At 44.5% G+C, this 26,896-nt stretch overlaps 1 protein-coding gene across 1 annotated transcript in view; it reads right to left on the bottom strand.

Annotated features, from left to right (window-relative positions):
• Positions 1-25,009, bottom strand: part of TOGARAM2 (TOG array regulator of axonemal microtubules 2) — a 60,614-nt gene extending 35,605 nt beyond the window's left edge. The window contains exons 1-8 of the mRNA XM_044450354.1: positions 24,982-25,009; positions 23,556-23,690; positions 21,381-21,656; positions 19,511-19,740; positions 16,739-16,905; positions 8,316-8,391; positions 5,797-5,959; positions 508-663 (exon numbers count right to left, since the gene is read on the bottom strand). Of these exons, the coding sequence (XP_044306289.1) occupies positions 508-663; positions 5,797-5,959; positions 8,316-8,391; positions 16,739-16,905; positions 19,511-19,740; positions 21,381-21,656; positions 23,556-23,690; positions 24,982-25,009 (1,231 nt within the window). The remainder of the gene's footprint in view (positions 1-507; positions 664-5,796; positions 5,960-8,315; positions 8,392-16,738; positions 16,906-19,510; positions 19,741-21,380; positions 21,657-23,555; positions 23,691-24,981) is intronic.
• Positions 25,010-26,896: the final 1,887 nt, after the last annotated feature.

The raw sequence follows: 26,896 nt of genomic DNA on the forward strand, positions 1-26,896 counted from the left end.
CTTTGTGTTGTTGCAGAGCTGATTGAACATGAAAGTAAGTTTTAAAATCAATTCCGGTTTTCATATTTACTACACCAACCAGTACATGCTGGTTCAGCCAAAGGAAACGTAGTACCTGTTTCATACCACTCAACCTTGTGCCACATTTTAGCACCCACCGCTGGCATCCTGGTGACTAACCTCCAACGCTTTTCTAAGGGCACAACGCTGTGCATGTTCAGAGAGAAAAAGGACCTGCAGCTCTCAGTTTGTCTCTAAACAAACACAGGATTGCATTCTAGGCTACCTGAAGAGATTCTGGAATGCACCTTTTCAAAATCCCTAATGAGAAGAGACACAGGCATTGCCTGTTGGGCTGTGATTCTAATCTTTGGAGCAGGGAAACTCTTTTAAAATGTATTTCTACTGTAGGGTTGATTATGCAGCCCTAGTCCATGTCCAGCCCCCATTCCAAGACCGCAGCAAACCCAGAGCCATGTCAGAAGTTGGTATATTTGTATGGCTCACCTGAAGCATGCCTTAGGAAGCTACTGTCATGGTTTATGACAGGGATGTTGGGCAGGGATGGCCTGTTCACCCGCTTCTTTAAGGCTATTCCAACGGGAGCTCTGCAAGATTTGCTCAGGCTGAGTGTGGCCCCATTGTGGATAACTGGGCCAGAACCTGCAGAGAATAATTTAGGGGAATCAGCAAAGAAAGAGTGAAGAAGCAACACTTGAAGGAAGGCCACAAGAAAACTGGAACTGCAGAAGCGGTGTTTCCATGACAGATCTGGACCCAAACGTAACTGCATTGCTAACAAAAGCAACAATGTTAGGAACAATTGTGACAGAAAACAGTGACCAGGGAAACCTTTTACCTTCCTTCCATTCCACGTTAAAGATAGAAGTCCAATTTTGGTGCAGTGCTCTCAAGATTATTTTTAAAGGTGACTCAAATCACCTGTGCACGTTGAAAATGTTCCTTGAAATCGTTTATCCATATCACTGTTACAGAGCTAGCTCCCTAAGCAAAATCCTGTTAAAATCCTGTCAAGAGATCTTCCTTCAGAATCTTGCCTCTGGAAGTTACCGGAATAACAAGTTCTTCTGACTAGAGCTGACAGCTGATTAATAGCTCTGAAGGAGGGAGGGCAGGGGAGGAAGGAACTGCTGTTGTTTCTGCGCAATGCCCATCATGGGTTACTGCAAGCCCCATTTTTAAGGGGGCATTTCCGCCTGCATGAGGAATATCTCTTCAAAGACACTTGCTGGTTCCCTCAGTCTTTGGAAGTGCAGAAAATTAAATTGGATGCCTAATTAAACAGCGGTGCCTGGCATTGGTCAGTCCAGCCATTCTTGGTCAATTAGCCAAATCAATAAATCAAAACCAAACATTACAGCCCTTGCTGGAAGTGGGAGCACTTTAAACGGCCAAACCAAAAGGTATGCAAGAAAAGCCTTTCCACACAAAGCTCTGACACAAAGCTTTTATAATTCCAGGCCTAAAGGAAAGCGAGTCAGTAACCTTGCACTGAGCCTTGTCTTGGTGGCAGCGTGCTGACTTGCAAGTTTCTCTGTGCTGCTCCAAGTCTTCATGGAGCATCCACCGCAGCATAATCAGGGCATGTCACTTCCAATCAGATCAGCTGGGGTGCTTCTCCACCTCCACCATTTTAATAAACTGCTCCCTGTTGCAACAGCATTGCTTCTCAAGAGTGCATGTGGATGTAATTTAAAACAAGGAATCTCTTACTGGATAACTAAGAACTTCCTGTGAATGGACATTTCCTCCTGGCTGCACAATTTAGTTACAATTAAAGTCACACCTGAACTTTTGTGGGTTTAACTTTTGTGGATTTGATTATTCACAAGTTTGCCATCAATAATTAAATAGGATTTTTGTGGCCTACTGTGGAAATGATGTGCATAGACTGGAAAATGTAAAGAAAACTTTAAAAGGTTTAGTAAGTCACAAATGCATGAAATATATGTATTATTAATCTGTTTTATCATTTACTACCATAAATATATAAACAAATGTATTATGAAAGGGAGAGTTGTTCATGACTGGGTCTCAAGTGCCCGTTTTCCAGCTTAGGCTGCCCAAACGGCCAAACCATTGGGGATATAATAGGGGGAGGCCAGTGGTGAGCCAAACTAAGGTGGTAGGGGAGCAAGAAAGAGGGAGCGGTTGGCTTTCTGAGCATGCTAAGACAAAGAGAGAACCATGTACATGTAGGAAATGGGGGAGGAAGCAATCCTTTAGTGGAAGAAACTATTTTGGGAGCTGATAGGGCCCAGTATCAAGAATTAAGGTGTGTGTGGCGGGGAGGGGTAAAGATATTTGTGGATTTCCACTTTCACGGGGTTCTGTGTCCCTAACCCCCATGAATGTGAAGGTTTGACTGCAAATATTATTGGGAAAAATGCTGGATGGTAAGTGCTGCTGCTATTTTGATGTGGACTGGATGAAATTTGATCTAGAATTCAACATTGTCCAGGTGCTAAAATTTTAAGGCAACTCTTTCTTACAGGCAGTCCTACGACTTGATTTTTCTACAGCTAGGAAAGCTTTTTTTCAAAACTGAACCTTTACAAAGTATAACAAAACCTTTCCTGAAAGACACCATCTAGGCATAAAAAACATACAGTGTTAAAACACTTTGCTAAGAATTGTTCAGCAATAAGTGCATTATTTCAATGTTTTCCCAAGCTGTTAGAATTCATGCTTCATTTTTGGATTAAAGAATGAATCAGGAGAAGGACAAAATTCAACAAAGATACAGTGCTGTAGGAGTATTTCAGAGTCATCCAGTGAACAGTATAGGAGCCAAACTACAGATCACACTAACCATGTACGGAGTAACTGAACTGCATCATTTGCTTCATTTGTAAGTACTCAAGGCCCCAGTTTGCATTAGACCAACGCACTCTAGAAGAGGAGGATTAACCTTTCCTCCACCCACACATCTACTTCTACTTCCCCTGAAATCACCCACCCATGGGGGATTAAAAGAGGGAAAACGGGCTCCATTGGAGTCAGCGGAGACTTTTTATTTCATTTAATCCCCTGCAGGGTAGTGACATTTGGGGAAAAAAACTGGGAGGGAGGTTTAACTTTCCCTCCTGCAGCACAGTTGTGCCAGTCTGAATCATAGCCATGTATGCTTACTTGAGAGTAAGAACAGATAAGCCACTGCTACACACTGTGTGATTAGTGTAACATTTAGTCTGGCTCTGGAGGTACCCATGTCATGAATTGACGAGAAGGTAAACCTGCACCTGGACTGCCTCATTTCCCAATGATGAGGGAGTGTATGTGACTGAGGCTACAATCCACACATTGGGAGTAATTCCCATTGAAACAAAGGGGTATTACTTCTGGGTAGATATACACTGAGTAGACATTCCATATAGAAATAAAATCCCTGCAAATAGAAAAGTAGCATATCACCGAGAAAGCTAGGCCAGAACCATGATTCCTGGCATCTGGTATTTTACCTACCTGGTCCCTGAGATGAACTTCAGAAAGTTTTCCAGGTGACCCCATCAAATGAGGCAAAATGGGTGGCTACTAAGGAAAGGGTCATTTCAGTGGTGGTGCCCCTATTGTGAAATTCCCTCCCCAGAGAGGCACATCCTGTGCCTGTGTTGTGTTGTGTTCTTTTCAGTGCCTGAAGATCTCCTTCACTATGGCTTCTCAGTTTTAAAAACACAACTTAGTGTTTGTTTGTTTGTTTGTTTGTTTAGTTCTTGAGCAGTTCTGCTGGATGTTTTACTCTGGTGTGGTTTTAACTTGTTTTTAATCCTATATTTGCTCTATATTTGTATATTATATTATAGTTGTAAAGTTTTGCATACCATCAAGGCAACTTACCACCAATAGGCAGTATAAAAGTGTTGCAAATACTTCTGGGAGGGATGTTTCTGGCTGATGATAATGAAGTTTCATGGAAGACCCATTCAATCATATTAATCCCCACCTGTGGTCTTCAGTGGTCCATGCTGAACATAGTTTATGCAGAGATCTCTGATTAACTCTAAGGTTGCATTTTATACGAAACCACCCTGAGAATAAGCTACACCATGTGGGTTGTTTATGGAACAATCCTTGGTATGTCTGATAGACAGCTGAGCTCACTGTGGCTTGTTCTCCTTCTCAGTGCCTCTGCTGGTATTCCAGTGTCCTTCACAGCAAGCTCATTTTGTTCACTGCTGTTGTCTTTTTCATGACCCCAAAAACATACAATCGGGGTTGTATGGGGGCGGAGCAATAGTGGTCAGATTTTGGTGGTGGTGGTATTAAACAGACTGTTAAAAAGGTGAACAGCACTGCGAATGGTCAATTTAAGACTTAAAATCAAGAGGTTTACATGACCAAGGGGAGATACTTTCCCCACAGGCACACTTTTGGCCCACACTTTTGGTACCCTCTTTTGCCACTCCCTTCCCCACCTTTACGAATACCTTTCCTCTGACAACTTGACAACTGGACCCTGAAAACTGTGAGCAAGGGGGCCTATTTGCAGTCTCACCCTGTCAGTTTCCTTGCCTGTTGCTGAGCCGTGTCTCAGCTTCCTTTGACCACTGAAACAGACAAGGAAATGGATCAGCCAAGAGTATGCAGATCAAACGGCCATAAGGACTCACTTCCATAAGATTTTTTAAAAAATGCATTTGGGCAAATTTCTGGGACTGCTTTTTTAATGGTCACACCTCGGTCACACCAAAGTGCCACCTGGACTTCAGTGGAGGAGCACTCACTGGTGGTAGGGCAAGCAAAAACACCAAGACTGAAGGGCTTGCCACTGACTGACTCACAAGCCTGCCCCCACAAAGCACGATAAAATTGCTCTCGCAGGTTCAGATGACATGACAACCCATCATGGCTCAAACAACCACTAAAACAAGCCATGGATGGTCAGGGCATCTTCTTATAAGCCATCCTGAGGGAAGGTGGCTTGACAACCAATGAGAAGATAAGAAAAGCCATGTGGGATCAGATCACGGTTCCGTCTCATCCAGCATTCTGTTCACACCTTGGCCCACCAGCAGCAGTCCTAGTTCCTCTCCACTTGCACTGGTTAGGGCACATCTTGAGTAGGGCTCATTTCTGAACATCTCAGTTTAAGATTCAAACTGGAAAGGTTCAGAGGAGGGCAGTGGAGATAATCGGAGGCCTGGAAACAAAGCCCTGTGAAGAGAGACTGAAAAAACTGGCCATGTTTGACCCTGAGAAGTGGAGATGGGAGATAGGAGAGCACATTTCAAGTACTTGAAAGGTTGCCAGACAGGGGAGGGTGAAGATCTTGTCTTGATCGTCCCAGAGTGCAGGACATGGAATAATGGGCTTAAATTACAGGAAGCCAAATTCTGGCTGAACATCAAGAAAAACTTCCTGACTGTTGGAACAATATGGCAGTGGAACTAATCACTTAGGGATGTTTTGGCCTCTCCTGCACTAAAGACATTCAGGATGCAGCTGGAGACCCACCTGTTATGGATGCTTAACTCAGAGTCCAGCATTGAGAAGCAGGCTGGACTCGATGGCCTTTCTGGCCCCTTCCAGGGTGGATTCATCAAAATCTTAGCTCATTTCAATCTGTTGCAAATTTCTCTAACATCCCAGTGAAAACCGTCATTCAGGCCTGGTGTCAGCCCCCAGCATGGTGAGCAAAGACCCACCATGGGTTCTTATGCAGGACCCTTACAAATGAGACAGTGACCCTCATGCTATTGATGTGTTTGGATGTAATATAAAATACATATAACAGTTGATGTGTATTTGGTATTTTCCTCTCAGGCAGGCACATACCTTCCAGGGCTGTTCCGCCATTCTGCAATTGTTCTTGAAACTTCATTGATCTCTCCTTTTCTCTCTCTTTCTCCTTTTCTCTTTCTTTACGCAAAAGTTCTAACTCCTTTAGCTGCTTTTGGCGCATTTTCTCCTGAGCTGACTTGGATATGGTCACATAGATCTGGACACAGCAGAAATACACTGTATAGCATATAATTATAATAATAAAAGACAAACACATTCCTGTACACAGCAGTGAGAAACCTCAGAACATATTGTAATACCTTGAGCCTAAACACAGAGATCTACCATTTCCACATTTTTTTTAATAAAGCAAGTATAAGTTATAATTTTCTTACCTGTTCCTCAAAGTAACTGACTGAAATATGAGTGGGTAGGAACACTGGGTTTTATCAAGAAAAGTGGCAAGGGAAATGTCAGATGTGTTCAAAAGATATTTTGCTTGACAAACAGGAAAACACTTATTTCACTATTCAGCAATGATGAGGTCAGTAGGGAATTTATTTATGAGAGGCATTTATTGTGTGCTTGTTATTCCCTGCTCATGGTTGTCTTTGGGCTCTTCACAAAACATTCTGGCCCTCCAGTTTCACTTCTGTTTTTGTTTTCATTTTTTTTAAATAGCACTTCAGAGAGTCCAGAGCAAGAAAATTTGGTGTTATACATAAAGGTGAAAGAAAATGATTTTTCCATTAGTGCAATTGCCCTATTCTACTATACCACAGTGCACCTGCAGGTTATATAGCAGAACAACAGGGAAGGAAACCGAGAACTCCTGATATAGTTCTCGGATCTCAGTTCTGTGATGAAATATTTTAATTGTTAAACAATGTCTTGGATGTTATATTGGTTTTATCTATATGGTCATTGGCATTCTGTAATTGGTTTTATTCTTACATTATGTTGTTATTATTACTGTCATTCTTGGTGGCTATCATTATCATTATCATTATCATTATATTACCTTTCTATACTGCCCATAGCCAAAGCTCTCTGGGAGATTCACAACAAGAGGACTACGGGACTTGGGCAGAAAAGTCTTTAAGGGAGATTTGGGTACAATTTGGGTACACAGCTGGCTCTGCCAACTTCATTTCCTCTCCTGAAAATCAGATCAGGCTGACAGTGCTGGTAGATGGGTGTGAACTTCTATGCCTCCTAGTAACATCCTCTCCACGGAGGGCTCCTCTCTGAAGTTTTTTCCAGATGCAGAGATGAAAAAGGCACAGCACTTGCCCATGTGCCCCTCCATACTAGTAGCAGGTTCAAGGGACAATTAAGGGACCATGAAATAGTGCAGGAGAGAAAGCATGAAGCCCTTTCCCCAAATTGGAATGCCCACCTGGCCCAACAGGAGTCTTAGCAAGCCCCAGTAATAAATTAAATGTCCTGCAGTAGGAGACAGTCTTTACCTGGTGCCAAAAAGATAGTAAAGTTGTGGCCAGGCAGGCCTCGAATGGGCAACTCTTTCCATATCTTCCATATAGCCTGAGGTGCCTGATCCAGCCCAATCTTGAAAGCTAAGCAGGGTCAGGCCTGGTTGAAATCTGGATGGGTGACTAAAATGTTGCAAACCTTACAGAGAACTTTGGCTACAGGCAGTATAGAAATGTTCTTAATATTATAATAACTGGGAGGCCACCACTGAAAAGGCTCTTCTCCTTGTTGCCACCAACTGAGCCTCCCTCAGGAGCAATCAGAAAAAGCCCCCCAAACCTGATCATAGTGTCCAAGTAGATAAAGACTGGGAGAGGCATTCTGTGAGGTATTGTGGTCCTAAGCTGTGTATTGTCCTTGGTCACACTGCCAGGCCCAGGGGCTGGCTTACCAACCTCCTTCCTTCCGATTCCACATCCCTGTGCCCCCTTTATCCTTGCGCTATGTGGCATCATGTTGCATTTTGGGACTGTTCTTTTCCACCTGGGGTTTTACGTGCTAGTCCTGGGCCTGAGCGTCAGCCTTGCTTCCTCCAGCCATTGGCTCTGGGCTTGGTCCTGATGAGATGGCAGCACTGTAGTTCTCCTCCACAAATCCTGCTCCCAGCCTGAGGCTTGTATCTCTTACTCTCCTGCAGCCACCACTTCCCACTTCTTTCTTACATCCTAAAACCATAGGACTGCTCCTCTTACTTCCCACCCCATGATCTATTCTGTGCCTCTGCTGCTGTGCCTGGCCTAAGCCCACCAGCACTGCAAGATCTTGGAGCTGGTACTCCAAACAGAGCAGAACAGAACAGCAGTAGAGTTGGAAAGGTCCTATAAGGCCATCAACCCCAGTCTACTGCTCTGCCTCTGCATGTGGCCACCCATCCAACTGCGGGGCCATACTATTCCAGCTTAGCAAAGGTGACTCTACATGCTAGTTCAATGTACAGTTATTTCACAGGACTTGATAATCCTATGGCCTCCTGGACAACCTCAGGAGGCCACAGGATTGGATCCTTGAATACAAATACTTTTTAATGATTGTGCCAAAATAACCTTCTTAGAAGCAGAAAGAGGAGCCGTGGTACATACCCTTCCATTGCTCTCCGTCAGCTCATCATCTTTGAAAAGGTGAGGATTTGATAGCTGGCCTTCTTCCTCGCTTGGACTATGAGAAGAGGCGGTTAATGGCAGTAAGGACTCAGGGGGACACCCAGAAACTTTCATGGCTGCTGGCAAGCCATTTTGGAAGGCAGAGTCTGATGTGCCAGTTTCTGATAAGCCAATAAAATATACACATGTTACCATGAACAGCAAGTATCTAGGAAATTGTTTAAAGTGTTCCTGTAGAGAGTGCAAGCCAAGAAATTACGCAATGTATTAATGTTGATTGAGAGTTTGTGCCAAGGATATACTCCCGTAGATTGAATTACCTCCTGTATAAATGAATTCAAAGAATATAAAGTCTAGGGAGGACAAAGGCAGACTGGAAAAGCAGGCCTGCTTGCTACCATTTCTGTCAATAGCTGGTGATGCAAATGTTGCCTTTGCAAAGAAAAATCATATATTAGCTGGTTTGGGGGACCCTGTCATAACATATTTAAATCTGCAAGGGCGACATGAAACAAAATGTTGCCTTACATCCTGAGCTTTCAACAGCAGTATCCTTGTTCATAGTTCAGGATACTAGAGAGGCAACCATGCCTTCTTCCAGCAGACCAGTCCTTTCTCTCTACCCCAGGTTCTGTACTTCTTTTCTGGCTGCAGCATTCCATGGCTACTGAGTATGCTCAAGCCCCACTGAGCCCTCAAGGGTTCTCTGAGCATGCTGAGAGAGCTCCCTCATTTTTTTTTCTTTTGTTGAAATCCGTGGTCCCATTTGGGCTTCATTTCTGCCAGTACCAACAAGCCTGTTGGAAGGATGGTCTAGCCACATTCAGAATACTTTATAAAGTTTTGGAGTCCCCGTCTCAAAAAGACATTATTTGACTCATAAAAGCAATGAAGAGGTTGGAACAACTTAAGAAAAAAAGTTCAATAAAGGGAAGCATGATAGAAGCTTATGAAATTCGTAATACTATGGAAAACACCGAGTAAGGGTTTTTCCCCTTGCCTTCTCATGAAGCTAGAAGGTTATGAATTAAGGTGATTGTCAGCAGAGAGAAAACAAAGTAATATTTCACATATAGTTAACTCTGCCAGAAGATCTGCTGAGGGCTTAGAAGGCCTCAAAGCAGGAAGGTGGAGAAAACAAGTTCTTAGAGGCTTGGAACTATCAATTATTAGTTGGGATAGCTAAAGGGAACCTCCATGTTCAGAAGCACTGTACGTGTGAACCACAGACATGAGGTGCAGGCTATGACCCTCACAGGTTACCTGTGTGTTGGCTTCCCAAAGGCACAAATGGGAAGAATTCATGTTTGTGGGATCTAGTTTGTGAATTTCTTTTATTATTGTCTTCCCTAGCTTGGCACCTTCCAATTGTCTTAGAAATGGGCTACAACTCCCAGCATCCCTGTCAGCAATGATTAACTGGTGCTGGGAGGATGCTGGGAGGGAGTTGTAGTCCAGCACACCTGAAGGACATTGGATTGGAGAATGCTTTATTGCTGGGGCAACAGCATCTGCCAATCAGAGCCGCATACAAAAGACATACGTTGAATCATTAAAGACGATGGAGACTGGGAATGCAATGCAATGCAGTGCTGTGCTGTGCTGTGCTGTGCTGTGCTTGCTGTGCTGTCTGGATCTGGATCTGGTTCTGCTTCTGGTTCTGGTTCTGGATCTGGACTGAACTTGCAAGCCTTCTGCTACACAGATCCTCCATTCCTAGTTACCACGGGCTTTCTTCATTTCATTTTACAACAGCTGCTGAATCAGCTACTTCTACTGCTAAGCATATGGGAATCAGAAATCCTTGCCAGTCTTCCATGATAAATCACCCAGGAATCCAGAGCAGTGGGTCCACTTCTGCCTTCTACCCTCTCATGCCCAAAGGCATCTGACTGGGTCTTGAAGAAGCAGGTTTTTGGACCAGAAGGATCCAGGAGGGCTTGATGTAGCTCAGGGCTGTGGAAGGATCGCAGATGCAACGGCCCACCTCTGCAGAAAGGCTGGAAAAGCCCCAGCCGGAGGCCCTGTGAGATGCCACCAGTCAGTGTACATCAGCCTTGCTCAGCCTGGTGCCCTTCAGATGCCTCGGACTATAATTCCCATCATCCCCAGACAGCATGCCCAGTGGATCAGTAATGCTCAAGCTCACTGGAATTCTCTGAACTCTGCTTGGAGGCTTAGTTTGCTCTAGTTCCATTCTTGTTTGTATTTCATTTGAACAGAGAATGTATGCATTTCGAATAGGGAAAGTGCATACCTCCACCTGCATTTTTCAAAGGGGCATACTTCCCCTATTTAAAAAAGTTTAAAGTGCACCTTGCCTCCTGAATATGCATTTTTGAACACGAATGCAGGCTGAAGAATGCAGAAGGATTTTCTGAAAAACACATTCCCATCACATTTGCAAGCAAGGCAGGTTCTGCTGATTTGCAACTGGAATGAAATTTCCATGCATTCCCGGCTTCCTATTACTCTTCCACAGAACTAAACAAGTCAGGTAGCAACCAGCTAAATAGGATGGAGGAAGAAGTTAATGTGAACTTTCTAGAGGTGTATATCTTTGGGTCAATGCACCCCTAAGCTAGGATTTACATCACCCAAAGAAAATGCAACATTCTTAAATCTCTCTTACATTCTGCAGATCATCAAGGATGCTGTGTCTGCTTGAACCCCTGAACAGTCCTTGCATAAATCCCCAGAAACCCTATTTGAGTGTCTTACATTGCTAGGAGCCACTCTGAATGCCCCTTTGCATCTTGCAATATGTAAGAGCTGATCAGCCAGTGCACTTAAAAGTCTGGCTTGTCAGAGCCAGTGCACTTGTATGTTGGCCAATTGCAAGGCAGTCTATTCTCAGGGCATTTCTCAGGTTTCCTGTTAAAGTTCTGAGCCTGAAGTACAACAAACTGCTGCCCAGGCATCGGATTAAAGTTCAAACCAGCCCAAAGAGGAAGGAAAGGAGAGAGAAAATTAACAGGGGCCATTGGGAACCTGCAAAGGCCCAGAAGAAAATAGGGAAAAAAGTGGGGGAGTGGATAGTTTGGATCCTGGCCCTGAAAGCAAACACTACTGATTTCACTGAGGGCACAATCATATAAAAAAAGTCCTATTTTCAGTCTAAACATGCATACGATTGTGTCCTTAATGTATAGCATTGCCTCTACTTTTTTAGACAGGGTTTCCACCCACACCCACTTTAGCTGGGTCTGATTTATAGCAAGGATGGGGCACTGGCCCTCCCCAAACTGTAGACCTCCATTAATGTTTAGCTGCAGCAATGACCTTCCCCATCCATTGTCTATGTTGGGATGGGATACGGAGTATGAGGGACATCTGGAGAACTGCACTTTCCCTGCCCTCGTTTTACAAAGCAGTGTTTTTGCTTGCTCTGTGGCAAGGGCTGGCATCTAGATCCAGAGGAAATAAATGTTTGATGGGGACTTAAATAGCATTATAAAAGAATTTAGCTGCTTAGAATGGTTGCCACAATAATTCCCTCCCTGAGGCATCCCCCCTGCAGTGAAATAATGTCAAAGCAAGCAGCTTAGCCCCACTGAAGTTAGCACCTTTGGCCAGTCAGTCACTCTAGAAACAGGAGGTGACATTTTATTTTCACACACAAGGCCGGGCCTCTTCTCCAGCCCAGCTTGCTGAAGCATAAAGAAGCGGGAGGGGAGAGCCACATTGTGAATATCAAGGAAGTCACACCCAAGCTAGCTATAACTTACTCAACAATGTTTAAAAATCAATAGCAAATTTTCTATTATTCCATTCCATACCAGCCTACAGAATGCTTTTCCTATTAAAGCTCCCGGTAAAAGCAATTGCTTTCCTGCTCAGCCAATCAGTGAAACAAATCTGTATGGTTGCTTTCTACAATGACACAGTGCCCAGTGCTGTGGCAAGAGAATCTGACTCTGCTTTTTATTTTTTAATTTGTTAGCATTGTGTATTGCATTTGAGCTCTGCCTTTCTTCTAAGGAACTAAAAGATGCATTTTATAATCTCAAAACAACCCTCTGAGGTAGGCTAGGCTGAAAGAGAGCGTGACTGGCCTTCAAATGAGCTTTATGACTGTGCAGGAATTTGAGCCCGGATCTTCCCAAGTCTCAGCACAACACTACACTGCAGTAGGTTCTACTCTGGTGCAGGTAGGTAATTTTAGACCCAGGACTTAACGGCCTTAAGGATTTCTCCACAGCTAACAGTTCTCTTTCTCCTCCTCACCATTTCATGCTTCACCACCAATTCTACATTCCTGATATGGTAGAGCAAAACCCCCAGACAAAACCAAACCACATCTGCCAATTCTAAGGTTAAAAAGTGAAAATATTCTGAGCATGTGCAGTTTTGCATTTTGAACTCACTTAAATCATAGAGTTTATCATGACTGTATAATAAAACGGATCTGGCTCCGGTTGCTCTGATACTGTTCATTTATATTTGTGAATAAGCGCCATTTTGCTGTAGAATTGGTTAATAACTTTTAATGGTACAAATAATAAAATCCACTTCTGTAATCACGTACATGTCCAGGTGGCTGCTCCCTACCTCCAAAAAGTTTAAAAATCAGAGGAAAGGATGTTGCAGAGAGAAAGAATAGCCCTGAGAGATCCCACATGGTCATGCCAGGTACATTCTGGTAGTTTGGAGCCCCAAATTGATGTGGGGCTCAGTGTGGGTTCCACTTTCCTGGGGCTGCATCCCACCCAGTGTTTGAAATGGAGGCTGCACGAGAGAGGAGTTCCCAGCCCAGCCTCCTGCTTCCTGATGGAGCCGGCAGGATCAGTCCCATCCCATGCATTTTCTTGTTTCATATCATTGGGACCGTGTGGGATTCAGCTGCAGGTTAATCTTCTCAGGGAAGACAAAAATGTGAAAGGTGCTTTACAATAATCTGCCCCCTTCCTTCCATGTTCCTTGTCTACTTCTTTTCAAGGGTCCTTCCAAATGAGCATTTTCTCCCTAACTCATTTGCAGAATGTTATGGGTGCATCTGTCAAGATGTCTGCTTCCACAGGTAGCCTCCCCCTCCCCCATCTTTTCCTCATCATTTCTTCCACCCTTTTCTTACCATAGGAAATCCACTAAGGAGGGAAAGACAAAACAGCTGCATAGTGCCTTTGGTTTGCTGGCACCAGGACTCCTCCATCTAGAGGCTCTGCTCCAGGAACCCTCCCTGAAGGAGGTAAAAATGACATCTACTCGGAGCAGGGCCTTCTCTGCGGTGGCGCCCAGATTGTAGAATGCGCTCCCCAGAGAGCTTCGCCTGGTGCCAAGCCTATATTCTTTTTGGCGCCAGGAAAAAACCTTTTTATTTAAATGCTATTTTAAAAATTAGTAATTTTAATAGTTTACAGTCACTTTGATTTATTTTACTGGTTTATATTATTTATTGTAGTGTTTCATTGATTGTTTAAATTGCTGTAAGCTGTCCTGAGAGGATTGTCATAAGGACGGCATATAAATGTTTTAAATAAATAAATAAATAAATAAATAGAAGTGCAGCTCTCTGATTGATCACTTTCTCCTGTGTATATGACCTATTTTACACAATGCTGTTTGCTGCCAGTTAGCCCACTGTACCTACTTTCAATTTCATCACAGAAATGAAATCTGAGCATCACGTAGATAGCATTTATTTCCTACTTTTCCACTGCATAACCTCTAGGTGGCACTGTGGTAAAGCAGAATAACACATATCCAAGAGGAAATTGAACACTTTCACAATTTATTTCTCCCTGCTCTAGAAAACTTGCTGAAAATCCTGGGTACACAGAGAAGTGAAACCAGGGGGTGGGGGGGAGCATCACCTAAAGACCCATACATGACCATGAATTGGGGAATGATTAGCACTCATGCCACAAAGCATGCATTTCAGATACCATGATATTTACATATTGCAGTTTTTATACTGATTGACTATGAAACCTTGAATGCCTAGGCTGTTCTGCCCACCTCTCCCAACACTTTCTCCTGTGCTTTCATTTCAATATGCAGATCCTGACTGCCCCGATCTAGAAGCACCTCTTTGCCACTTAGGTCTAGTACTGCCTTATGGTGCTACATCTCAGTTTTGTTTCTTGACTGAAACATCAGATTTCATTTCCTACCCTGACATTGGCCTGCCCCCAAACTTCGTCTCAGAGAAATGACTTCGCACTGCATCTGGATAAACATCTGCCAGGGATGGTTAAGCGCAGTGACTCTCGTGTCAACACAGCAAAATTAGACTAGATGAACATCCCAGAACCTTCCAGCCCTTGCAATTCTTTTTCATCCACAAAGAACTGCCAAGGAGGACCATCAATGGTCTTTTCAGTTCTATCCTATCCGCAATGGGCACATGAATTCATGCGCCTGCTCACAACTGGCATGACTGCATCACTCTTTTAGGTTTCAGCTACATTTGCTCTGCTTGAGCGCCTTTTTCCAAGGGCTGCCCCTAAATTACTTAAGGCAGAGATGTGCAGCATGTAGATTAGGATATACTGGTCAATTGCTGGGTAATTTGCGAGAGATTGGAAAGGATTTCTGACTCCCAACTGGCAAAAGAATGACCTCTGCACAACAAGTTGAATTATACTGCTGAACTGAAGAACACTGGGGGTAAGCCTTTGGTGTGGAAGACCTGCAAGCTCCTTTCAGTTCTGCTGCTCAGAACACATTTCTGGGCTCAGAATTCTTTAATTGATAAAACACCGTCCTGTATTTGCCTATTTGGAAGTAGGTCTTATTGTACTCAGAGGGTTCCTTGAACTGAGATGAGTGAGTACGGGATTGCAGACTAAACGTGGGATCTAAATTAACTCCTCCTGTTGATGGAACAGCTTCCTCAGCAAAGCAGGTAGGGGGCAGTTCCCTTTCTTCCCCACCGCACCCAAAGTATCACATGTACCCTCCATATCTGCTCCAGAAGGCGGTAGAAAAACCTGGAGCAGATTTTTTTGCGGGGCAGTAGGCAAAGTCTTGTTGCACTGAGCAGAAGCCCCCTCACACAGATGCCCTCAGCTTTTGCCTTTTGCCCCAGGCTCCAGCTGGTTCATCCTGGGGTACTAATAAAAACTAAAATAAAACTAGAATTGCCCACCCCGCTGTAAGATGCATGTACATTTCGCACTGGACAGATGACAATAAATCAATTTTCCTACAAAGGTATCCAGCCTCCAGACCAGCTTGCAGGCTTTTTCTGAGAAAAGGGGGCACATGGAGCCCTTCTTGTGTACATCTGAAGAGGTGGGTGCATATACTTGTGTCCGCTCCAGGCTGCAGCATGAGCATTCCTAGCACTAGCAAAATGAGAAAGGTCTTTCATCAGGCAATTGCAGGATTAGGGTGCTTCCAGGCACAGGGCTCCTAGCACTAGCAGCCTCGAGTCCTTTTGCAGCTATTCCGTCTTTTCATCCTCAATGGATTTTTGTGGTAAGGAAAAAGAAGGTAAAATGCAGGAGGGTTACAAAGGACGATCACGTTGTCTGGAATTCTTCCCCTGCACTACTCCCCAGCTGCCCCAGTACATTTCCATCAACACAGAGGGGTGGTCACACAATAAAGCTTCACTGGAGCACGACTTCAGTCTAGTCTGGAATCCCAGCCCATGTTGCTCAAATTGCACCTACCCAGAAATGTGAGAGTCTTCTCTTCAGCATTACAAGGCTCTGACCACGACCTTAAGACAGTTGGGAAGAAAAGGTATGTTTGAAAATGCCGAAGGATAGAAATACTCTAACACAAGAAAGATAATATAGTAATTTAGCATTTAGATAATGTTTTGGTTTACATTCAAAGCACTTCATGCACCTATATCTTCTTGCTCTCTTTCCATGCCCCAGTAAAGTTATGCCTGTCCCAACAGCTTCCACATTTGTGGGGAAAGGCAATAGCACTTAAGACAGCTTCCGTCTTTTGAATGAAGTCAAACAGAGGTGATATTTGTAGAGTAACATCTATTACTGATATGTGCATTTAGAGAAATCTCAAGATATCCAAGTCTTCCATAAAACTCAAAATTTATTAAGATGACCAATTCATGAAAGGCTGCAATGAACAGGACATCCTCAGGTCAGGACTATTAAACAGTGAGGAAGCCATTGCTAGTGTTACTTTCAAATTTGCTCGGTGAGTAGGTAATTGCCTTCTTGTCCTGCTCATGAGCTTCCCAGAGACATCTGGTTGGGCAACGTGAGAAATAGGGTCTTGGCAAACTGGACCATTGGCTTTACCCAAATTGAAAGTAGACCATGCTTCCATTGATATAAGAATGGCTTGTAATGGCCTACCGGCTCATGACACTGGCAAGGGCAGATAAAGGGCAAATTATATTTTTTCCACATTTTTTCCACATCTACATTTCAGAGATGGCTTTGAAAAATAGTCTACAGAGACAAGCAGAAGAGTTTTACCTTGCTTTGGAAGCCTCCTCTGCAGCTAAAGGAGCAGGGTCTAACTGCAGTGAGCTTTCCTGTAAATCCTGAGAATTTTCTTCCTGTGCTTTCATTGACTTTGGGATGGGTGGGATCAAAGCTGCCCCTAAAGACCTCCTCAGATTCTCATCATTCCCACGTGGGACCTAGGGGGAAGCATGATAGGAAGGATTAAAATGAAAAAGCGACAGGAACCTCCAGTTCTTTATTGTGCTGATATTCCACCCCTCTTCCAAGGAGCTCCCAAAATCTGAGATAGGCTGGCTGAAAGAGTGGAAAGCACTGCCTGTCGTCCAGAACTTTGGCTTGGAGCGCCTACAGCCTGCAGCCCCCAGTTTGCTTGCATGGCTCCATCAGCTCCCAAGGGCTCTGTCTTGTTCATGAAGCTTCACAAAACTCTTTGGAAGCTGAAACAGGATGGTCTCTGTAGCCTGAAAGCTCTAGTATTTTAGCAGAAGTACTCCTTTTTCCAAGCTTTGAATTGACATTGTTCACATCACCGGTAGTGTGAGAGCTCCCTCTACTTGTCTTTCCTCCCCTTCTTTGCTAGGAAAATTTCAGCACTCTATTCTTTTTTTTTGAAAAATGCTACTGGAATAAATTTAGATCACACTCTCCAGGATGTATCTATTATTCCTGCCAGACAGCCTTGAGCTCCGGCCAATTTTGCAACTCCTTCGACCTTCCATCAAAATCTGCTTCTCAGAAGTCTATTAATTTTTTGCATTAGTGCTCCTCCTGCTGGCCCTCATCCGCTTCTCAGCCTAGATGATAAGGTGTGATCACCAGATCCTGGGTCCGCTCTAAATGCCACTTCATAATTTGTCATATCTAACTTGCTGCAAGTTATTAACTCCAGGGAGCTTCATATCTCATTGGTCGTACTTCATAAAATACACATGATCTTCCAGGGAAACGATTCCAGCATCAGAAAGAGATTTCTAATGCAATGTGCCTCACCCAGCTGCTGTGTCAATAAAACCAGCCTGGGCTACTCTGGCATGTAAAATTCATTGTCTAGGTTGACCGGGAGCCTTCCACTGGTGCCAAGAACCAGGTCCCCATTCGGCAGGGAGGAGCAAAGAAGAGCGTTGCTGTAAGAGTGGTCACTTATTGCCGGAAAAGAGGAAATGCCTCATCAAAACTGAGGGCAAAGGAGGAGGCCACCATTCCTGATGTGTGCACATGCAATTTAAAATAACTATGGTTCAGATAGAAATGCAGTACGTCTTGCCATAATTGAGAAGAATGACCAGGTCACCTGTGTAACCAGTCAGACTGCTTGGGATTCTCCCTGCTCCCCCACTTGACCTTAGACCAGACTTTGATGGGACACCTTCAAATAGAGGGCTGTCCTCTGCCAGCTGTCCGAATTATTTTTTTTCCAGAGAACTGCCACCTTATGTAGGCCACCTGGATATCTGAATCCCCGTCTGCCAGGCAGGCAACAATGGCATGAAGAGCAGAAGCTCCTTTTATATTACTCCTCTTATATACTATTCAGAAGTAAATATATAAATTAGTTGATTGGATTTTATGGCAAAATGCCATCTAGGCCATATATTGGACTCCTCTGTGTTTCAGGCAACCTTTTCAGCAATTCCATTCAATCCATGCAACAACAAAACATAATATTCTGTCAGCAAGCAGTTTCCAGCGATTCCCAAGTTCTTGAAAGAGAGAGACAGAGAGCGCAAAAGGGAGCAGGGGAGGACAGGCAGTCAATATTTTTAACAAAATGAAAAGCAAACAATGACTGAACAGTGAATTCAGAACATATGTGGTGGCTGGTTGCATACATAAATTCAACGAACAGTTAGAAAACAAGGGCCGTTGAGCAACGAGAGAGGAGCACTGTATGCAGGAGCACTGGTGGGTGTCACCTCGGCAGATCCTTGCGACTCCACGCAGGGCCAGTCCAACTGGCCTGAGCACCTGAGAGCATCCCGGAAACCGATGCCCAGAGGAGAGAGGGGCTCAGCAGAGTTGTATTTCCCAGGCAGCCTATGCTAACCTGCTACCTTCAGGTGAGGGGACGGATGCCGTCTCGTCTCATCTCCTCACTGCTGATGAAGCAAGATTCGACAGCCTGCCCTGTCAATTCCTGCAGAAGGAATGGAGGGGTGTCCTCTTGCTGAGGTAGCACGAGGTCTTCAGCCAGCCCTGACTCCATGTTCGGTTCACAACTGAGCCAGGCAACTTTACTTCCAGCAGTTCCTGAGGGATGCATCCAACCTTGGTTGGACTGTACTGGATGAGACCATTAGCACATCAACTTCCCAATGGAGCAGTGGGTGTCCCCCTGCCTAGCAAGGGTAAGCCAGCAGCCTCTGACTTTGCTCCTGTAGCTGTTGGGCTGTTCAAAACCAGATTCTTCTCCCTCTCCCCCTCTTTTGCACACAATACAGAGAACAGAACACAACTATGTCTGGCTTTCACACTCCTCTGAACTTCCCAGTACTGTTCTGGGCTCAAAAATATATACAAAAATACACACAAAAATAGGTTTTTTAAAATGTGTGTTTCAACTGTATCTTTGGCTTCTGCAGTGTCCTCTGCTATTTAACTGAAGACTAAATCAAGTGCATCTGTGTGCAACTGACTTTGTTGGCAGACAAACCTTAGCTCCTCAGGTTTGGCTTTGTTTTTTTAATAACAAAAACATAAAACGATGAGCCCATACCCTTCTAGAAGCACAAAATGTCCCAGGCACAAGCAAGACTGTATGTCAGCATCTTTGTTGGTCTCTACCTGTTGGGCGGCTGTGGACGATGCTGGGCAATTGCCTCCAATTCCCAGGGAGTCTGTGCCATTTTCCAGCAATTGCTGTTCTCCTCTGTGGGCTCCGACGGTCTCTGGGGAAGCGGGGATGCTCTGAATAGGTGGCATGGGCTTGGAAGAGATCAGCAGTCTTTGAGAGGCAGATCTAGAAAGGGCTGGCTTGAGGGCAAGTCCCTTGGGACCAGCAGATTCTAGCAAGCCTATAAATACAAACACACACCATCAAAGGGACATTTCTCGTTGGAAATACTAGCAGGCTGTTTTTGTGCTAGTATTTCTCAGTCACAATGAGTGGTTCATGTCAAGAATGGTTATCTATTTAGGAAAATCCTCAAAACTGGAAAATGCCCTTAGAAAATATAACCTTAGCTGGAAAGGGTGAAGAAAATCAGTTTTAAAATATCTTTGATGGCACCCAGCATGGGTGTCACCCAGTGGAAGACCACCCATAATAGCTGGGTGGCATCTAGATATTATGAAGTCGGGAGTAAACGAAAACTGAATCACATACTACATTTTGAAGTGTATCTGAAAACACTTTGTGTGTGCACCTCAACCACGCAATCAGTGCATGCAACAAGTATGTGCTTTCAACCACAAGTATCTCACAACAAGGAATTAATGTCAGTGAAGGCATCCTACTGCATAAACCCAGAAGGGCAGACTAGACTACGTTGTCACCTCATTGAGGAACAGTCTTGACTCTTGTTTAGGTAGGGCTGGATGGCTGAATGTGTGAGTGGCTCTGAGTTTCATACACTTGGGGCACAGTACTATGACCTCCATGTCAGGAGCTCATGAGCCTCTAAACTCAGAAGCTTAAGAAATCCAATGCGAAGTGAGAGGCCATTGGTGGTGATCCCTGTCATTATGCCTCACACCATGCATTTTATCAAGAGAGCCATTTTAAACTCTTTAGTTTTAGTGCTGCGAAGGGAAAAGAGGCTGGAGTGCCAACTGGAATCAGCATAACTCTGTAGCTCCTCTCTCTCCAGCCCCCAGCACATCCCCTTTCCTCCCCCTCTGGGGTGCAGTTATGAGGGGATGACACAGTTCCTTCTGTGCAGGCTGCAAGGGAGCAGGGCAGGGGCTCTGCATTCAGAGTCCCCACTTCAAGACTGTAGGACTCTGAAAAATCCAGTGACTTCTCAGACAATCCTGGGAGGCCATAGGATAGCAGGAATGATAACCTTGAACCTCTTTCAGAACCAAGGGCCAACATCCATTCCAGAGAAGCTCTTGGAAGTTCTCTGCCAGGGATGGGCAAGGCCAGGTGCAACAGGGGAAGAGGCCAGAGTGCAGCCAAGATACCAACAACCCATTCAAGGTTCATCACCCCTGTCCTACAGCATCACCCACTGGCATACTGATGGCCAAACTGAGCTTCGTAGCACGTTGTTTAATGCTTCAACTGAAACTATTTATTTATTTTATTTATTTGAAGAACATGCCCCTGCTCTTCAGTTGAAATAGGCTACTTTAGAGAAATACATCCACAGCTCTCATTACAAGTGCCCTGCAATTTATCTGTTGCCAGGCTGGTTGATCAGTTTAGGTAACACTGTAAGTTTTTAACCATTCTACCTTTGTTCAGTTTAACATAGCAGTTTACTGAGTGTTAAGCCTCAGACGCGGGAACCAGTGGTTCAGGTCCCATGGCGCCCTAGGCAAGCCTCTGCTTTCCATCTCTAAAATGGGGATAAAGCAACCTACTGCAAGGGATTGCTGTAAAGGTGCAAGCTATGTGAATTTAAAGTTTTTCACACAGAGGAGTCACAGTTATCCTCATCACCACCACCATTCTTTTTTATCAGAATTATCAGGAAAGCATCCACCATACCTTTATTTGTTGTGAGTATGCCATCGGACGTTCTTCTCTTCTTGAGCTTGTCTTTGATCTGTGCAGTCTCCATGGCTGCACTGCTTGCCTCCAGCTGACCAGAGTCCTGCTTGGGCTGCACTCCAGGCAGCTGTGAAGAGTCACCCATAGTTGCCCTGTCTGTATTCGTCTTTGGAAGGCTTCTGCTGTCCCAGCTCTCCAAAGGGGAAATATATGGAGGCTCTCCTTTGCCTCCCCACAGACATGCTTGGTTCTTTAAAATTGAATGAAGAGAAGCTAGGAAGCAATTTAACAAGAGGGGCACAGTTACTCAACCAGTCCCTGTACTGAGGAATCCAGCTGAATAGCTGTTAATCTGCAGCGTCTACTTCTCTTTTTCTCACAGAATTGAGATAGGCACTACCCTGGGAGTTTTCTGCTTTTCCACTGTATAATCTCTAGGTGGCACTGTGGCATAACAGAATAGTTCAAATGCCCAAGGAAATGGCACCTCCTTTTGCTTTCTAATTAAATACCACATTTTCCCTGCTCTGAAGTGATTAGTCATAGAAGCAAAATTGGAGGATCACAATAGCTTCTAAAGAATCCATAAACAACTGCGAATAGGGAATGAAGAGTAAATGATAAATGCCTCATGCAGAAAAATGGAAGCAAGAACATTAAAACCAGGGACCCAAATGCTGGGAGCTGAAGGACTTTTTTTCTGTCTAAACTTACATAGAATTGCGCCCCAAAAAAGTAACAACCAACACATGAAAAAGATGAGTCTTTGCCCTCTTCCTCAAGGCCTAGAGAGTGGGAGCAACTGTAGCTCTTGTAGGAGTGCTATTTATAGCTTGGAGACAACAGAGATGAAAGCCCTTTCATAGTGCCCAACCAGTGAACCTCTCTGGGTCGTGGTGCCTTCACGAGAGCCTCCACTGAAGATCTTAATGCCCAGATCATAGCAAGTTCATAGCAAGGCAGGTGCTTCCTTTTGATTAAGGTGGGCAGAGCCATGGACTGTAGGCTCACCAGGTGCCAAGGAGAAATGGGCTCTTGCATCCTTCCTAATACTGCAGAACAAGAATTCTGGCAGGTGTAGCTTGTCATCCAAAGGTGAGAGAAGCAGTGGCTGCTGAGATTCCCTCTGCTACCCATCCTGCCCTCCGATGCATGTGCTTACCCTAATATCTTAAGACTTGCAAAGCCATTGCAAGAGAAGTGAGAGAACTCCTCTGGCCTTTTTGTACACCAGCCAGCTGGTGTAATCAGCCCCACAATGTCCATGATTCTGTGAGGGATGTATTAGCTTCCAAGTACAGAGAAGTTTCCAATGTATCTCCAGAAACAACACCACACTCTCCTTGGCACGCAGGCAGTTAGGAAGCTGCTTTATATTGATTCAGGCCCTTAGTGCATGTAGCCCAGTACTGTTGGACACTGACCGGCAGCAGCTCTCCAGGGTTGCAGGCAAGAGCTTGTCTTGCCTGGAGATGCTGGGACCAAGTCTGGGACCTTCTGCAGGCCACAGAGATGCTCTGCCCCTTTCTTCTAGACCTTTGCAACATCAAGTGTTGCCAAGCCAATGGCTCGATGAGATCTGGAGGCACAAGCTAACCGGCTTTATTTCTGCTTTATTTAAAGGTGTGGAAGAGCAGCAAGCTACCCTGCCTCAGCTCCCACACTTGCAACGCATGGGCCAATGGAAAAGTCTAGCAGGAGGCTCCCAAAAGGCGAATTCTGGCGCAGCCTTCCTCAGCCTGGTGCCCTCCAGATGTCTGCGAGAACAACTCCTCAGTTACCTGACCATTGGCCATGCTGGCCGCAACAGGTGGGAGTTGAAGTCTAAACCATCTGGGGGGCACCAGGTGGGATGGGCAACACTGTTGTAGTAATCACGGATGTCACGGACTTAAGCCAGAGCAAAAGTCTGCCGCCTACAGGGCTGCAATCCCCTGGATGTTCGCTTGTGAATAAATGCCCCTGAACATGGTGGACCTGCAGTACTTCCAAGTCAACGTGCACATGTATTGGGTATCAACAACCAAATCTCTCTCCTGAGTGCCAGACAAATTGAGCTGTCCCATCTTCCTGTTTACCAGTGGGGTTAATAGTGGAGTTTTCCCCTTACCGAGATCACAGATCATACTCAGGCCTAGAACACACATCACTCCTGCTCTGCATCATCCTCACCATCATCTGCCGTCACCCATCCAGTCCCATGGAACGTCAAAGTAGAATCGAGGCTCCCCCCTCTCAGGGCTCTGCATCCGGGCTTCACTTTGGGGATGCTCCCACAGTATATTGCAACAGGGGCTTGGTATTTAGCTTGGAAAAAAGAACAGCAGCGCGGGTGAAAGAAAACATCATGGTGAGAACTAGGTGTCCTTGTGCAACGGTTTGGCGCTGGCTGCAGGCCACTTGTGACTGGGTGAGATGAGTTAGGATCTTTCATGCTCACCGATCACAGTCTGACTTTTGGTCTGAGATCTTGGTTATCATTCACACAATCCTGAGTACAGATAGATGACCATTATTTCCACTAGATTCTGTCTCCCCACCACCTCAATTTTTAGCAATTTTCATCTCTCGCTGCAATCCCACCATACCACATCCAAGACTTTTCCTGGATCCCCCCAACCTGCCGGTGAGAATCTTTGTACAGGTGATTTGAGAATTGCCGGAATGAGGAATTATCAGCCCAAAAGAAGACAAAAGTGGACATTGATTGGAATAGCATGCCAATATGCAAAATTATATGAATAAGTACAAATTTAGGAAACACTATAAGTTAAAAAATGCAGTACATCTCATCACAGTGAGGAATGACACAAGGCATTTAACCCAGCACTTTCCAGAAGACTTCTTCTATCCCTTTCTTTGCAGGAGGGTTGGAGCATCGCTCAGCTGATGTCCCACCACCCCACCACCAGGGGCTTTTCTCTCTGCTTTTGTACATGTTCCTTCATGTTACATCACACAACACAGGTGGTGTTGTGGTACAGAGCAGAACTGCAGAATTACACTGCATCATAATGGCAGCATCCTAGAAAATAGTCAACTTTTCTTGCTCCAAAAACTCTGCAGCTTGGCTAGAAAAGAAAGGGAGAAGGTTGCAGGAGGGGTGCAACAGCACAAGAAGGACCCACCAGTTTTGGTGAGTGAGGATCACAAGTGCACATTCTTGTCCCCGTTCTGCTTCTTGTCCCAGTGGTCTTTGACTTGAAGTTAGCCTTCCAAAAGAGGAACTCTGCAAACAGAAGACTGTCCTCTGCCAGGTCTCAAAAATACAGGACTGTCTTCTGTAAAGTAGGACACCTGGCTACTCCTGGTGTCAGGAGAGCCCCAGTGCACAACAAGAAAATCATCATGAAATCCTGCGTATCTATTGCAATTGATGAAACTATTTGGGGAGAATGTTTCCCTTTATTTTCCGGAGTATCTACCTCACCCCAGAGTCCAATCTTAGTGCAAGTGATCTCTAGGGATGTGATAACTTTGCAGAGAACTTCGGATAGGAATAGGAAAGGAATGAGGGAAGGAAGGAAGGAGGGAAGAGGAGGAGGAGGAGGAGGAGGGAGGAAGGGAGGGAGGGAGATAATGTATGCCAGATGCTTACCTGCTGCAAAATCATCATGTGCGGCCATGAGTACAGAAGGATCCAGGGCACCTCTAGAGCTAAGAGACAACTAGTTTTCTTTCTTGTTATGGATTGCACCACTGCTGTTGTTTCTCTCCAAGTACATCCAAAGGTCTGTGAGGAAGAACAACACAAACATCACAGGGGATGATATTCTCTGCACTGGTTGTAATTTGTCAGCCAGCAGGACTCCTGAGCGCTCCATTAAAGACTACAGACTGCTTCATACATCAACCATTTCCTCCCTAGAACTCATCTCCATGTAAGGAAAAAATGCAAACACCATCCTGAATGAAGTTGGCTTCATGCCATTTTTATCTTACCACAAATGCAGAGCTGGGGGATTGGGACACAAATATATAGGTGAAGACAAAGCAGGCCAGGACTGGCCCCTGTGGGGAGCAGTCCCTTACCCGAGCAAAAGCCTGGAAATGGCAGGGGTGCGAAGCTTGCATGCAATGCAAGGACCCCCTCCAGTTAGCAGAAGTCCATGTGAAAGCACAATTGAGCAATGCAATCCATCGCTGCTGGACAATGGTTTGGTTTGGTTTGGTTTGGTTTGGTTTGGTTTGGTTTGGTTTGGTTTGGTTTGGTTTGGTTTTTTAGAAAAACCAGCTACAATTTTTCAGCAACCCACCTATGAGGTCAGAAAAAAGCTCTGACCTTGTAGCGAGTCCTCCAAGCTTGGATCACCCTCCAAGCATCCAAGCTTGCACCATTACAATATAATATAATATAATATAATATAATGCTATAGAAGAATACAATGCAATGGAAAACAACAGCATGGTGGTGATCTGGCACTGACTTAAAAGACTGGAAAGGTGTGCTTTGCATCCTCTTTTCATTTGCATGGCACATGCATTTAAGCACTATTGCATGCTTGTTTTAGTATTAAAAATATTAAATTGCAAATTAAAAGGCTACCTTGAACAATGCAGCTAAAATGGGACCAACTAGAAACAAAGCTGTCAAGACACACAGATGGATGGTGATAGCCTTACGCACCTTATACATCAGCAAGGATGGATAGATCGCTCTTTTTCTAGTCTCTGTGTCAATTTTGCATGAGTTCATAAATTCATTCTGTCCGTTCAGCATTCACTGAACATTGTTTTAGTCCACATAAAACACCATTTAAATTGCATTTAAATACTTATTTCTTACAAAATGCTCATTTCTAATTTACTGATCCTTAGGGCACTTCCTGATGAGGCTTTTCTTGCACAATCACAGGGCCTCATTAGTTTTTATCACTGCTGCGAGGGGATGAGGAACAATTGGAGCTGGTGACACTGGTCGTGAGAAAGGCGAGGGAGGGTCCTATTGAGGATTTCTTCCCCAAGGGCCCTCAAAAACCAGGAGCCAACACCAAATGGACCCCACAACAGAATACTAGATTCCCCCCTAAAAACTGAGTGTCCATTCCAGCATAAATTGTGAGGCTAAAATTACCCTGCATCTATGGATATCTTGCTGAAAGGTCCATTTCGCTGATATTGCAGCTTGGGGTACAGTTCACATTCATTTCTGTGGCAAGGAAAATGAGTTATGATGATAAACACCTTTGACAATTCTACAGACAGACTGTAGAAGGGGGAGAGTCAGTTCCACAATAAACCAAATATGGCAAGGCCCCAAAGTGACTGATTTGTGAAGGAAAATGGGATGTATCACCCTTGGTTCAACCATGACAAAATAGCATGAGTCTGTAATGGAACAACCAGAAGTATTTATTCATTCATTCATTCTTCCACTAAAAATGAAATATTGAGAATACCTCTATATATGCCTCCACATGAAATAACTGTACAAGGATAAAATACCAGCCAATTAACTGTAAATTTAAATGAGCTGACCATTTATTAATTTATTTATCAATTTATCACCCTGC

Source organism: Varanus komodoensis, unplaced genomic scaffold, assembly GCF_004798865.1.
Source record: "Varanus komodoensis strain SLA01 unplaced genomic scaffold, ASM479886v1 scaffold1, whole genome shotgun sequence".
NCBI classification, from domain to species: Eukaryota; Metazoa; Chordata; class Lepidosauria; order Squamata; family Varanidae; genus Varanus; species Varanus komodoensis.